This window comes from Mustelus asterias, chromosome 1 (assembly GCF_964213995.1).
Source record: "Mustelus asterias chromosome 1, sMusAst1.hap1.1, whole genome shotgun sequence".
NCBI classification, from domain to species: Eukaryota; Metazoa; Chordata; class Chondrichthyes; order Carcharhiniformes; family Triakidae; genus Mustelus; species Mustelus asterias.
Genome location: NC_135801.1, coordinates 27,596,534 through 27,609,144, shown reverse-complemented (window position 1 = coordinate 27,609,144; position 12,611 = coordinate 27,596,534). Strand labels below are relative to the sequence as shown.

Genomic DNA, 12,611 nt, shown 5'->3' with positions numbered 1-12,611 from the left:
TTGCCCCTTAGTGTCTAAAGATGTGTGGATTAAGTAAATGGTAAATACGCAGGGTTACGTGGATAGGGCAGAGGAGAGGGTTTGGGTGGGATGCTCTTTCGGAGAGTTGGTGCAGACTCGATGAGCTGGATGGCCTCCTTCTGCACCGTAGGAAGTCTATGGTTCCATGTTAGCTGGACTCAGCCAGAGATATTGTCAGGGTCAACTCTCTCCACTGTTTCTAGGCAGGGAAAGAGGGAAAGTTGACAAACCCAAAGGACAAAGAAAAACAGAGAAAAGTACAGCACAGGAGTAGGCCCTTCGGCCCTCCAAGCCTGTGCCAATCATGATGTCCTAACTAAACTAAAAAAAATCTTCTGCCCTTACTCGGTCTGTATCCCTCTATTCCCTCCTTATTCATGTACCCATCCAGATGCTCTTAAATGTTGCTAATGTGCCTGCTTCCACCACCTCCTCTGGCAGCGTGTTCCAGGCATCCACCACTCTGTGTGGAAAACACATCTCCCTTAAACTTTCCCACTCTTACCTTGAATTTGTGCCCCTTTGTAACTAACACCTCCATTTTGGAAAAAAGCCTCTGACTATCCACACTGTCTATGCCTCTCATAATTTTGTAGACCCCTATCAGGTCTCCCCTCAGCCTCCGTCTTTCCAATGAAAACAATCGTGGTTTATTCAACCTCTCCTCATAGCCAACGCCCTCGAGACCAGGCAACATCCTGGTGAACCTTCTTTGTACTTACTCCAAATCTTCCAAGATCAGCTTCCTTTCCCTAACACTCGAGATTCCTGCTGGCAAGTGTATGGAGAGGCAATCAGGTGGGAATTTCAAATTTGGCTATGATGCCAGTCAGCAGGGAGCCTCTGGTCGGGCACACAGTAAATGGTCACTGCAGTGAGGCACCAGGCTGCAGCAATCATCCTTCAATCCAGCTATCAGCCTTGGTGAAGTGGTAACATTCTCCCCCATAAGTCAGAAGGTCCTGGGCTCACCTCCCACTTCAGAAGCTTGGGCACCTATTCTAGACTGGTGCTCTGGTGCAGCACAGGGGGAGTACTGTATTATCAGAGATGCCTTTCAGATATGATGCTAGGCCAAGAGTCTGGCTGGCCTCTAAAATGGACATAAAGATCCTATAGTACCCTGTGAAGCGAATGTGATTTCCCCCCTTGTGTTGGCCGATGTTAATCCCTCAGCCAACAACCAAGAACATATCACCTAGTCATTTATTTCACTGCTATTAGTAGGAGCGAGTTGGACCCTAATTAGCTGCTTAGTGGCCACACTTCAATAAGTACTTAATTGCCTGTAAATGCTTTGGGACGTCTTGGATCATAAAGGTGCTATATAAATGCAAGTTCCTTCTTTACACTAATGGCAATCAGATCTTTTAATGTGGGGTTGGGCCTGCAGTTCCCACCTTCACCTCCTTGCTGTCACTTCCTTCGTGGAGCTGGTGAGGGTAAAGGTTTGTTTGTCCAAGATAGCAAGCGCCGTACTTCCAGCAGGAGATGGGCGCATGCCTCTTACCTTCCATATTAGGCCCTGAGCTGTGTGGACTAATTTCCAGGCCAATATTCCACATGGGCAGCACATTACGGGCGGCACAGTAGCAGAACGGGTGGCACGGTAGCAGAGTGGTTATGTACTGTGCCAGGGACCCGGGCTCAATTCAGGCCTTTTGTGACCGTGTGGAGTTTTCATATTCTCCCCCTGTCTGCATGGGTTTCCTCTGGGTGCTCCAATTTCCTCCCACAGTCCAAAGATATGCAGATTAGGTGGATTGGCCATGCTAAATTGCCCCTCAGTGTCCCACGATGTCAAGATTAAATGTATTAGCCACGGTAAACTTGTGGGATTATGAGGATAGGGTGGGGGAGAGGGCCTGGGTAAGATACTCTGTCAGAGTCGATGGGCTGTATGGCCTCCTTCTGCACTGTAGGGATTCTTTAGGGAATTCTATGTTCTCAAATGGACTGGGGTGGTGCAGGAATTTGGACCTGGTTTCTAGTCATGGAGAGCCATTTCATTGGAGCCAGTCACTCTCTCTGCTCACCACGCAAGATAGGGAGGAAATAATATTGCAGGCAGAGTTTGCCTGGGTCTTTTTCATACAGTTTCAAATGGACGGCAACCAATGGGAGCCTGGGAACAAATTACATATCTGTCTTTCCAGAGGGGAGAATGTACAACATGAGAGAGAAAAGAATCACCAGAAAAAACGTAAGCTCATACCTTCCCTTTGTTGACTCCGCATATCCAATAAAGTACACGTGGCGACCAAACAGATAGACGCAACCAAAGACTGAGGCAACCTCTGGGTGAAGGAAAGTCAGAAAGTATAACTTTTTGTAATTAAAATCATCCATTTAAAATCAAACAAATCTTGGTACATTTTATCAATGTTACAGTGAGCCCAGATCAAATGCAGGGTTTATTTCATAAAATGAAGCCACTTTAATTAGTTTTCAGACTTTGGAGAACATATTCATTGAAATGCAGCAATGATATTTAGTCCTCGATAATCGGAGAACAAACTAAAGTGATGGCATTAAATTTTCTAGACATCTCCAATAGCAGTGATGGAGGTGCAATAATTAGCCCCAAAATCCCCGTGCAAGTCACTGGTTCATGGTGGAAGGGCAGTGGGGAGAGAGGTGGCGAACAAAATACATTCAGATTTAAGCACTTAATCATAGTGCAGTTACACTAGCTTTGACATGACTGTTTATGGACACGAGGGGTGGGATTTTCCAGCCACATTCACCCCAAGACTGGAAAATCCTGCCCAAGGTCAACAGACCTTTGCCTGGTGCACCCCCTGCCCACTACGATTCACGTGGCGGACAGGATGGGAAAGCCCCACCCAAGGGGAATACTGGGTTGGACTAAACCATGATCCCTTCTGCATTCAAAAAGTCGGCAAAGACTCTTATTTTAGGTTTCTATATAAAGAATGGCTATTTAATTGGTCTTCATCTGATCCATGGAGCAAAACCCCAACAAGGTTCAATACCTTTACAGAGGAAAGGTGTAAGAACCAACAGGTTAATAAGCACAATTCCACGTGGAGATATTCTGCCGCCACCGTGGTGGGGTTTCCCACGGTGGATATGCCGGGCTGCTGATGGGATCTTCCAGTCCTGCCGAAGTCTATGGGCTTGTATGTGGCTCACCTACCCCGCCGCTGGGCAACCTGCCACGAGGAGTCGACTTCGGTGGGACCCAAAGATCCCGCTGGTGAGAAGGGCCAGGAAATCCTGCCCATGGGGTACATATTTGAATTGCATTGCTTGGCAATAAAACAGTTTCAACTAGGTAATTGGTGGGATTTTTCCTACCCCCATCCATGGCATGTTTTGTGGCAGTGGAGTCACCGATGGAATCTTCCGGTCCTGCCAACGGGGGGGGGGGTTCCGTTGTCCACACCCTCTGCCACTGGGGAACCCAGGTTGGATGCGGGGGGGGGGGGGGGGGGGGGGGAGCGTTGCCATTGATGAGACCAGAGGATTCCACCGGCAAGAACTACCAGAATATTCCACCCACTGATTTTAAAATAGTTTGGCAAAGTGTCTTTTGAGATAAGTTGTACATGGATGACCAGCCTGATACAATTCACTTCAATTCTGGATAACGCCCTGTCCCAGACTCAAGCTGGTTCATAAAATATAGGAGCAGAATTAGGCCATTCGGCCCATCGAGTCTGCTCCGCCATTCGATCATGGCTGATAGGCTCCTCGTCCTCATTTTCCTGCCTTCTCCCCATAACCCTTCAACCTATTACCAATTAATAATCTGTCTAACTCCTCCTTAAATTTACTCACTGTCCCAGCATCCACCTCACTTTGAGTAGCGAATTCCACAGATTCTCACGTGGTGAGATAAACCATTCACATTATCAAGTTAAAATCACCAATCAACCTGATCATCCCTGAATTTGTTACGTTGGAAAATCACCGGGTCGCAATTACAGAATCACAGAATTGTTACAGTGCAGAAGGAGGCCATTCGGCCCATTCTGTCTGCACCTGTTCTCCAAATGAGCATTATGACTTAGTGCCATTTTCCTGCCTTCTCCCTGTAATCTTTACACATAGTTTTAGATGATCATTTCTATTCAAATACTCTCGACTGCCTCGATTGAATCTGCCTCCCCCACATTCCCAGGCCGAGCATTCCAGGCCTGAACCACTCGCTGTGTGAAAAAGTTTTTTCTCACATCACATTTGCTTCTTTTGCAAATCACTTTAAATCTGTGCCTTCTCGTTCTTGACCCTGTTACGAGCGGGAACAGTTTCTCCCCATCTACTCTGTCCAGCCCGCTCATGATTTTGAATATCTCTATCAAATCTCCTCTTAGCCTTCTTTTCTCCAAGGAGAACAGTCCTAACCTCTCCAATCTCTCCTCACAACTGAAGTTTCTCAATCACTGCAACTATTTTTGTAAAACTCTTCTGCATTCTCTCCAATGCATTCACATCATTTCTATATTGTGACGCCCAGAACTGTACACAAAATTCCAGCTGAGGTCTAACTGATGGTTGGTATAAGTTCAGCACAACCTCCTTGCCTTTGTACACTATGCCCCTGCTAAAACTTCAAAGTGTAAGAGTCCAGCTTGTACACGCACATCAACAAAGGAAGGCAGGCTGGCATAAGAACAGAACTATCAAGGGATAGACAGAATAATAACACAGGTAAATATAGAGAAATGGCAAAAATAATTAATTATTTCACTTTGGTATTCACTAGGCAAATCAAACAGGTAGACAAAGCTTTGAGTTGAGAGGAGCAAGGAGAAAAGTTCATTTAAAATATAAAAAGAGTAGGCGGCATGGTGGCACAGTGGTGCTGCCTCACAGCACTAGGGATCCGAGTTCAATTCCAGTCTCGGGTCACTGTCTGTGTGGAGTTTGCACATTCGCCCAGTGTCTGCATGGGTTTCCTCCGAGTGCTTCGGTTTCCTACCACAGTCCAAAGATATTAGGTTGATTGACCATGATAAATTGCCCCTTAGTGTCAGGGGACAGGGTGGGTGCGTGGGGTTACGGAGATAGGGCCTGGGTGGGATTGTTGTTAATACAGGCTCGATGGGCCGAATGGTCTTCTTCTGCATTGCTGGGATTCTATGTTTCACCAGATTATTTAATAACCTGATCAAACTCAAAAAGCTCTGCTCTGGGCTGGAGAGGAACTTGCGATGGAAAGGGGAGGATCCCGTTGCTGTGGTCCATGAAGGTACCAATGACATAGGTAGAACGAAGAAGGAGATTCTGTGTCGGCAGTTTGAGGAGTTAGGCACTAAATTAAAGAACAGAACCTCTGAGGTTATAATTGCTGGATTATTACCTGAGCCGCGTGCAAATTGGAATAGGGTGCATAAAATTAGAGAGATGAATATGTGGCTGATGTGGGAGAAGTGGATTTTGGTTCGTGGGACATTGGCATCAGTAGTGGGGAAATTGAGGGTTGCACTGTTTGGATGGCCTACATCTGAACCATGCTGGGACCAGTGTTCTTACAGACCGTATAACTGGGGAAGTAGAGAGGGCTTCAAACTAAGTAGTGAGGGTGAGGGGTTCAGTTGCACAGAAAATTAGGAAGTTAAAGTTAAAGAATGTAGGAATGTGGGTTAGTGAAGAGTCTGAGTATCAACAGAAAGCAAACATAGTGACAGATCATATGAAAGTCACATTGCAGCAAGAACTCGTACAAAAGGAGGGACATTGGATAATAAAGTGAACTTAAAGGCTTTGTATCTGAACGCTAGAAGCATTCAAAATAAAATAAATGAGTCAACAGCGCAGACAAATGGGTATGATTTAGTGGTGATTACTAAGACATAGTTGCAGGGATATAAAGAGGAAGACAGTAGCTAAAGTGAATGTTGGTCTCTTGGAAGATGAGGCTGGGGAGTTAATAGTGGGGAACGCAAAAATGGCCAAGACACTAAATCAATATTTTGCCTTAGTTTTCCTGGCGGAGGACACGAGTACCATTTTAATAGTAACCGGAAATGCAGAGGTTATAGAAAGAGAGGAATTCTGATCTTTCATCATCAATAGAGAAAACGTACCGAGCAAACTATTGAGCTTGGAGGCAGGCAAGTCCCCAGGGCCTGACGGCTTACATCCTAGGGTCTTAAAGGAAGTGGCATTGGATATAGTGGATCCATCGGTTACAATATTCCAAAATTCCCTGGATGCGGGAATGGTTCCAGTGGGATGGAAAAATACTAATATATTTTATAATAAAAAAAATTTTAATAATAAAACACCCTCATTCAAAAAGAGAGGGAGGCAAAATATAGGAAACTATAGGCCACTTAGTTGAACATCTGTCCTTGGGAAATTGTTAGGGTTCATTATAAAGGAAGTAATAACGGGAGATCTGGAAAGTCATAATACAATCCATCAGAGTCAGCATGGTTTTATGAAGGGTAAATCATGTTTGACTAATTTGCTAGAGTTCTTCAATGATGTAATAAGTAAGTTTGATAATGGGGATCCTGTAGATGTAGTATATCTGGACTTCCAGAAGGTGTTTGATAAGGTGCCACATAAATGGTTAATGCACAAGGGTAGTTCAAATGGGATTATGGGTAATTTGTTAGATTGGATAGAGGATTGACTAACCAACAGAAAGCAGAGAGTTGGGATAAATGGGCCTTTCACAGGTTGGCAAGATGTAACTAGTGGGTGCCACAGAATTCAGTCCTCAGGCCCCAACTATTTACAATCTATATTGTCTTGGACTTGGAGATAGTAGGTACCATAGCCAAATTTGCAGATGACACTAAAAAAGGCGGGATAGTAAGTTGCAATAATGAAATAAGAAATTTGCAAATGGATATGGATAGGTTAAGTGAATGGGGCAAAATTTGACAGATGGAATTTAACGTGGGTAAGTGTGAAGTTATCCATTTTGGTCGGAAAAATACAAGGCAAATTATTATCTAAACAGAGAGAAACTTCGTAGTGCTTCGGTGCAGAGGGATCTGGGTGTTCTTGTACATGAATCACAAAAATTATGCAGGTACAGCAGGTAATAAGGAAAGCAAATGGAATCTTGGCATTTATTGCTGAAGGAATAGAATATAAAAGTAGTGAAGTGTTGCTGCTACTGTACAAAGCATTAGTGAGACAGCACTTAGAATATTGTATACAGTTTTGGTCCCCTTGCTTGAGGAGGGATGCAATTGTATTGGAGGTGGTTAAGAGGAGGTTTACTAGATTGATTCCAGAGATGAGCCGCTTGACTTATGAAGAGAGATTGGGCAGTTTAGGTCTATACTCACTGGAGTTTGGAAGAATGAGAGAGGATCTCATTGAGATGTACAAGATGATAAGGGGCATTGACAAAGTAGATGTGGAGAGGATGTTTCCTCTTGTAGAGCAATCTAGAACAAGGGGTCACCAAGGGGTAGCAGATTTAAAATAGAAATGAGAAGAAATTATTTCTCTCGATGGGGTTGTGAGTCTGTGGAATTGTGACATTTATGTACCTTTAATATTTTTTTTTAAAATCATGTTCTCTGCAGCTATCACAGCTTCAGTTTTGTTTTCATTCTTGCCGGGTTGTCTGGAGAAGTCCTATTATTGCTACTTCAATGGCTTAAATGGGGTTTTGTTATTTTTATTCTGGGGCCTCAGGTAATTTCTGGGATTTTTTATGATCTTGCATTGTGAAAGGGAAGATTGATTAACGAGTCAAAGTCAGGTGGTTCCACCCAGGAAAAATATCTAACGATTCATTTTTCAGTTTTAGTTTAGAAGGGGGTGAACATTAAGCTGAAAAGAAGTGTTTCTCTGTCTTTCCCTGGTTTTGGAGATTCTGCTGTTAGCTGAAAGGTTCCTGGCCTTCCTGGAGTGGGAAGTCTGCTGTTGATGGTGGCTTGCCTAGAGTCTCTCCCTCCCTGGTGTTCTGGGAAACTGTTCTGACTTCAAACTGTTCGGGGTGCATATCCTGAGAGGGTGCGAGAAGTTACAAGACTGGGAAGTTAGAGTTTCAATTTTCCACCCAGGGAACTGGGTTCCAATGTCACGTAAGCATTCGCGTTTTGCTGTGCTAAACCTGTGGCAAGGGTTGTTTATGGAATTTGTTTAATTGGAACATTTCCTACATTCATTAAGGGTTAAACTATATCATGATTTTTTTAATTGTTTGTAATTGGTAAAAGTTATTACTAATTTTCTTTCTATACATGTTAACTGTATATTTAACTAAACTTTGTTTGATAAAAGCTCCCTAGTGGGTCACTTCATAGAATCATAGAAACCCTACAGTGCAGAAGGAGGCCATTCGGCCCATCGAATCTGCACCGACCACAATCCCACCCAGGCCCTACCCCCACATATTTACCTGCTAATCCCTCTAACCTACGCATCTCAGGACTCTAAGGGGCAATTTTTTTTAACCTGGCCAATCAACCTAACCCGCACATCTTTGGACTGTGGGAGGAAACCGGAGCACCCGGAGGAAACCCACGCAGACACGAGGAGAATGTGCAAACTCCACACAGACAGTGACCCGAGTTGGGAATCGAACCCGGATCCCTGGAGCTGTGAAGCAGCAGTGCTAACCACTGTGCTACCGTGCCGCCCTTGAATCATATCTGAAGTGAAATATCTCATGCTCACCCTAGCCAAATTCAAAGTGCAAAACTTACGATCCAGGCGGATTTCAGAAAACACTTGGCTTTTCTGACCTGAATTATAACAGAATTCACTATCCCAGTGCATGTGGGATGCTGGGACTTTGAGTAAATTTAAGGAAGAGACGGACAGGTTTTTAATTAGTAAGGGTTTGAAGTGTTAGGGTGAATGGGCTGGAAAGTGGAGATGAGGCCGAGATTAGATCAGCCACGATTGTATTGAAAGGCGAAGCAGGCTAGAGGGGTTGAATTGCCTACCCCTGCTCCTAGTTCTTATGATACTTATGACAATGCCCCTAATCCAGAAGGATTGCATCCAGGTATTAGAAAAGGAGGAGCAGAGGCATTACTACATATATTTAATAATTAATTATATAAATATGTAATGCCAGAAGACTAAGGCAATTTCTATGTTTAAGAGGGGGACTGAACATGCCCAATAAATTATAGACCAATTAGCTTAACAACAGTGATAGGAAAATAATGGGATCCCTACTAACGGAGATAGAAGGACATCTATGAATGAAAAATGCAATCATTAATAGTCAGCATTAATTTCAAAAGGGAAAATCTTGCTTGAACGATCTTGTTGAATTTATTGAGGAGGAACAGGACCAGTAGACAATGGTAATGTAGCAGGTGCAATTTTCTAAAGGCTTCCGATAAGCTGCTCCATAATGAATAAGAATGGGGAGTGAAGTGGCAAAGTGGATTACTACTTGGCATCGAGCCAAAGTGGAGAATGGGAGTGGAGAGTAGCTATTCAGAGTTGCAGAGGTGGGAAGCAGTGTTCCACAAGGATCAGTGCGGGGATCACTGCTATTCACAATTTGCAATGACAATGTGGACTTTGGAATCAAAAAGATAACATTTAAATTTGCAGATGACACCAAATCGGGAGGGGGCATGGTTAGTCAATACTGAGGACTGCAACAAATTACAGGAGGATATTAATGAAGTTGCAAACTGGGCAAATAATTTGCAAATGAAGTTCAACACAGAGAAAGGTGGAATAGTACATTTTGGTAGCAAGAATAGGGAGATCACTTATTCAGAAGGTGCAAATCTAGGTGGAGTAGAGGGAGACAAGGATCTCAGAGTACAAATACAATTAATCACCACCGCAGGTTAGAAAGGCAATAAATAAATAAAAACCAACACAAGGCTTTATTTCTGGAGGGGTCGGTCTGGATGAAAGATAGGGAAGTTATGCCAAACCTGTATTGAATATTGGCTAGACCACACATTGAGTAGTGCGAGCACCTCTTGTCGCCATATTATAAAGAGGATACAGATGTGTTGGAGAGGTTGCAGAGAAGATTTACGTGGATGGTACTGGGAATGAGTATTAGGAAAGGATTGACAGGCTGGTTCTCTTTTCTCTTGAAAAAAGGCTGTGGGCTGGCCTAATAGAAGTCTTTAAAGTCATGAAAGATGTTGATAGCGTGGATACAGGGAGAATGTTTCTGTGGAGAAGAGCATAACTACAGGCCATCAATGTAAGAAACCAAGAAATCCAACCAAGAAATCCAATAGGAAATGCAGAAGAAGTTTCTTCACCTAAAGAGCGATAAGAATGTGGAACTCAGTACTACAGGGAGTGGTTTGAAGTGAAAATATAGGAGCATTGAAGGGGAAACTGGATAGGGACATGAAGGGGAAGGGAATAGCCAGTTATGATGATAGATTTAAATGAGGAAAGATGGGAGGAGGTTTGAGGAGAGCATAAACACCGTCATGGACTGGTTGAGCTAAAAGGGTCGTTTCTGTGCCACATGTTCTATGTAATCCTATATAATTGTACTGATTACAGGACCACTATAATTTGCAAAGGGTCAAAATTACAGGTAGGCCTCCAGAGGAGCAGAGAATCCCAACTGGGGTAATACAGCTTCACTGGCCAGCAATGTAACGAAAGTTATGTGTGCATCGGATCTGCATGAGCTTTTTTACTGGAATTTTCCTTGGCTTGATCATTCTTACAAAAGGAAATAGAAAGCCATATTTCAAGCAATCAGCGACTGTTTTTTTTACAATATTAAGAATCCCAAGAGAGCAGCATCTGTAAAAGTCTGTGGAATTCTGCGCATAGAGCATTTTATACTGGATTAAGTCCAAAGATGTGCAGGTCAGGTGGATTGGCCATGCTAAATTGCCCCTTAGTGTCAGGGGGCTAGCAGGGTAAATACATGGGGTTAGAGGGATAGGGCCTGGGTGCGATTGTCGATGGTGCAGGCTTGATGGGCTAAATGGTCACCTTCTGCATTGTAGTGATTCTATGAATCGAAATTACATGCATAAACTTTCACCAATAGGAAAAACACCTGCCTCAAAACCAAAATCATCACATATTTCAATAGCATCTTTAATAATGAAATATCCCACTGGAGGATTAGAAAACTATGACATTGAGCCACATAACCAGATTAGGTCAAATGACCAAAAGCTTGGTCAAAGAGGTAGATTTGAAGAAGTGTCACAAAGGAAAAAAGCCAGGGAGAGAGATAGAGATGTGTGGGGAGGGAATTCCAGAGCTTGGGGCTTAAGCAACTGTAGGCACAGCCACCAATAGTGGAGCAATTATAATTGGGAATGCACAACAGGCCAGGATTAAAGGACCGCTGGTATCTTAGAGGGTTGTGGTGTTGGAGGAGATTGGAGATTGGGAAGGGCAAGACCATGGAGGGATTGCTAAACAAGGATGGGAATTGTTAAATGAAGACATTGCTTGACAGAGAGCCAATGTAGATCAGTGAGCATAGGAGTGACAGGGGAACGGGACTCGTTGCACGTTAAGACAAGGGGGAGTAGAGTTTTGGATGTCCTCAGGTTTACGGAGGCAGAGCGTGAGAGACCAGCCAAAATTTAAGGATGATGTGCAGGAACAGGTAGCCAGCACTGAGCTATACAGTCTATACAGAGAGAAAAAAAAAGAAAAAGAAAGAGAGAGGGTGGTGGAGGTGCAGGGGGGGTGTTGGGGGCAGGTGCGGTGGAAAGGAGAGATCATGCGTTGATAAGAGAGATAGAAAGGGAATTGACCCAGACACTGTGATTTTTTTCCCCCTTTTCATTCATGTGAAGAAGCATCGCACCTCTCCTTCAACAACCTCATTTCAAACTAATCTTTTACAACCTCACTCAAGGCAATTTTACACAAAACAATGGCAAAGCCTTAACACTAAAATTGTATAATTACAGTCAATTGCTATGATGAATTCAATTGCACATGTAAATTTTTTGGGTCACGAATTTGATGCTAGATTCACAAATGCTTCAATTATTGATTCATTTAATGCTTCACGGTGAGTGCCAGTACTAACAATCTAAGAATAGATTTTTATCTACCCCACAGAAGTCTTTCCTTGTTCCCTCAGTTTTGAGCCTTGCATCCCACTGTCTGAACAGACCATCATCCTGTCACAATCTGGCCCTGAATAGCACTTCCTCCTGTCTCTCCATCAGCTTCAGTGGCACAGCCACAGAACAAAGTGATCATTGCCACAGAAGCCACATTAACATTCGCAATAACAGGCACCAACAATCATGTCCTTCAATGTGGAACGTCAGAGCTGCAGACAAAATGTTGCACAGCAGGTTATGCATAAAAATAATAATGTGACAGCTCATTTATTTTAGTATCAGTAGTAGATTTGGTACAAAAGTGACTAGTTAAATCTCAGCCTGTTGCTATCATTCCCTTTGCGGCTTCTATTAACTCGTTAGTGGCAGGTTCAATCGAGTTACGATAAACCTCAAATACGCTTAGCTTCTTGATTCTAAGGTTTGGCACCTAAACATGGAGTGAGACATGACACATCTTTCCTGGACCACCAGAGGGAAAAGAGTCAGAACATTCACATCCAATAGGAAAATGGCCATATTAGCTCGTTATAGACACTTATGTCAAATTCCTCATAACCTTGTATCAATAAGACTCATTTTAAATTCAAAAGTTTT

The 12,611-nt window shown here is 43.4% G+C and overlaps 1 protein-coding gene across 1 annotated transcript in view; it reads right to left on the bottom strand.

Moving 5' to 3' along the window:
• Positions 1 to 12,611, bottom strand: part of mgst2 (microsomal glutathione S-transferase 2) — a 49,299-nt gene that overhangs the window by 5,559 nt on the left and 31,129 nt on the right. The window contains exon 4 of the mRNA XM_078241744.1: positions 2,237 to 2,318. Coding sequence (XP_078097870.1) covers positions 2,237 to 2,318 — 82 coding nt within the window. The remainder of the gene's footprint in view (positions 1 to 2,236; positions 2,319 to 12,611) is intronic.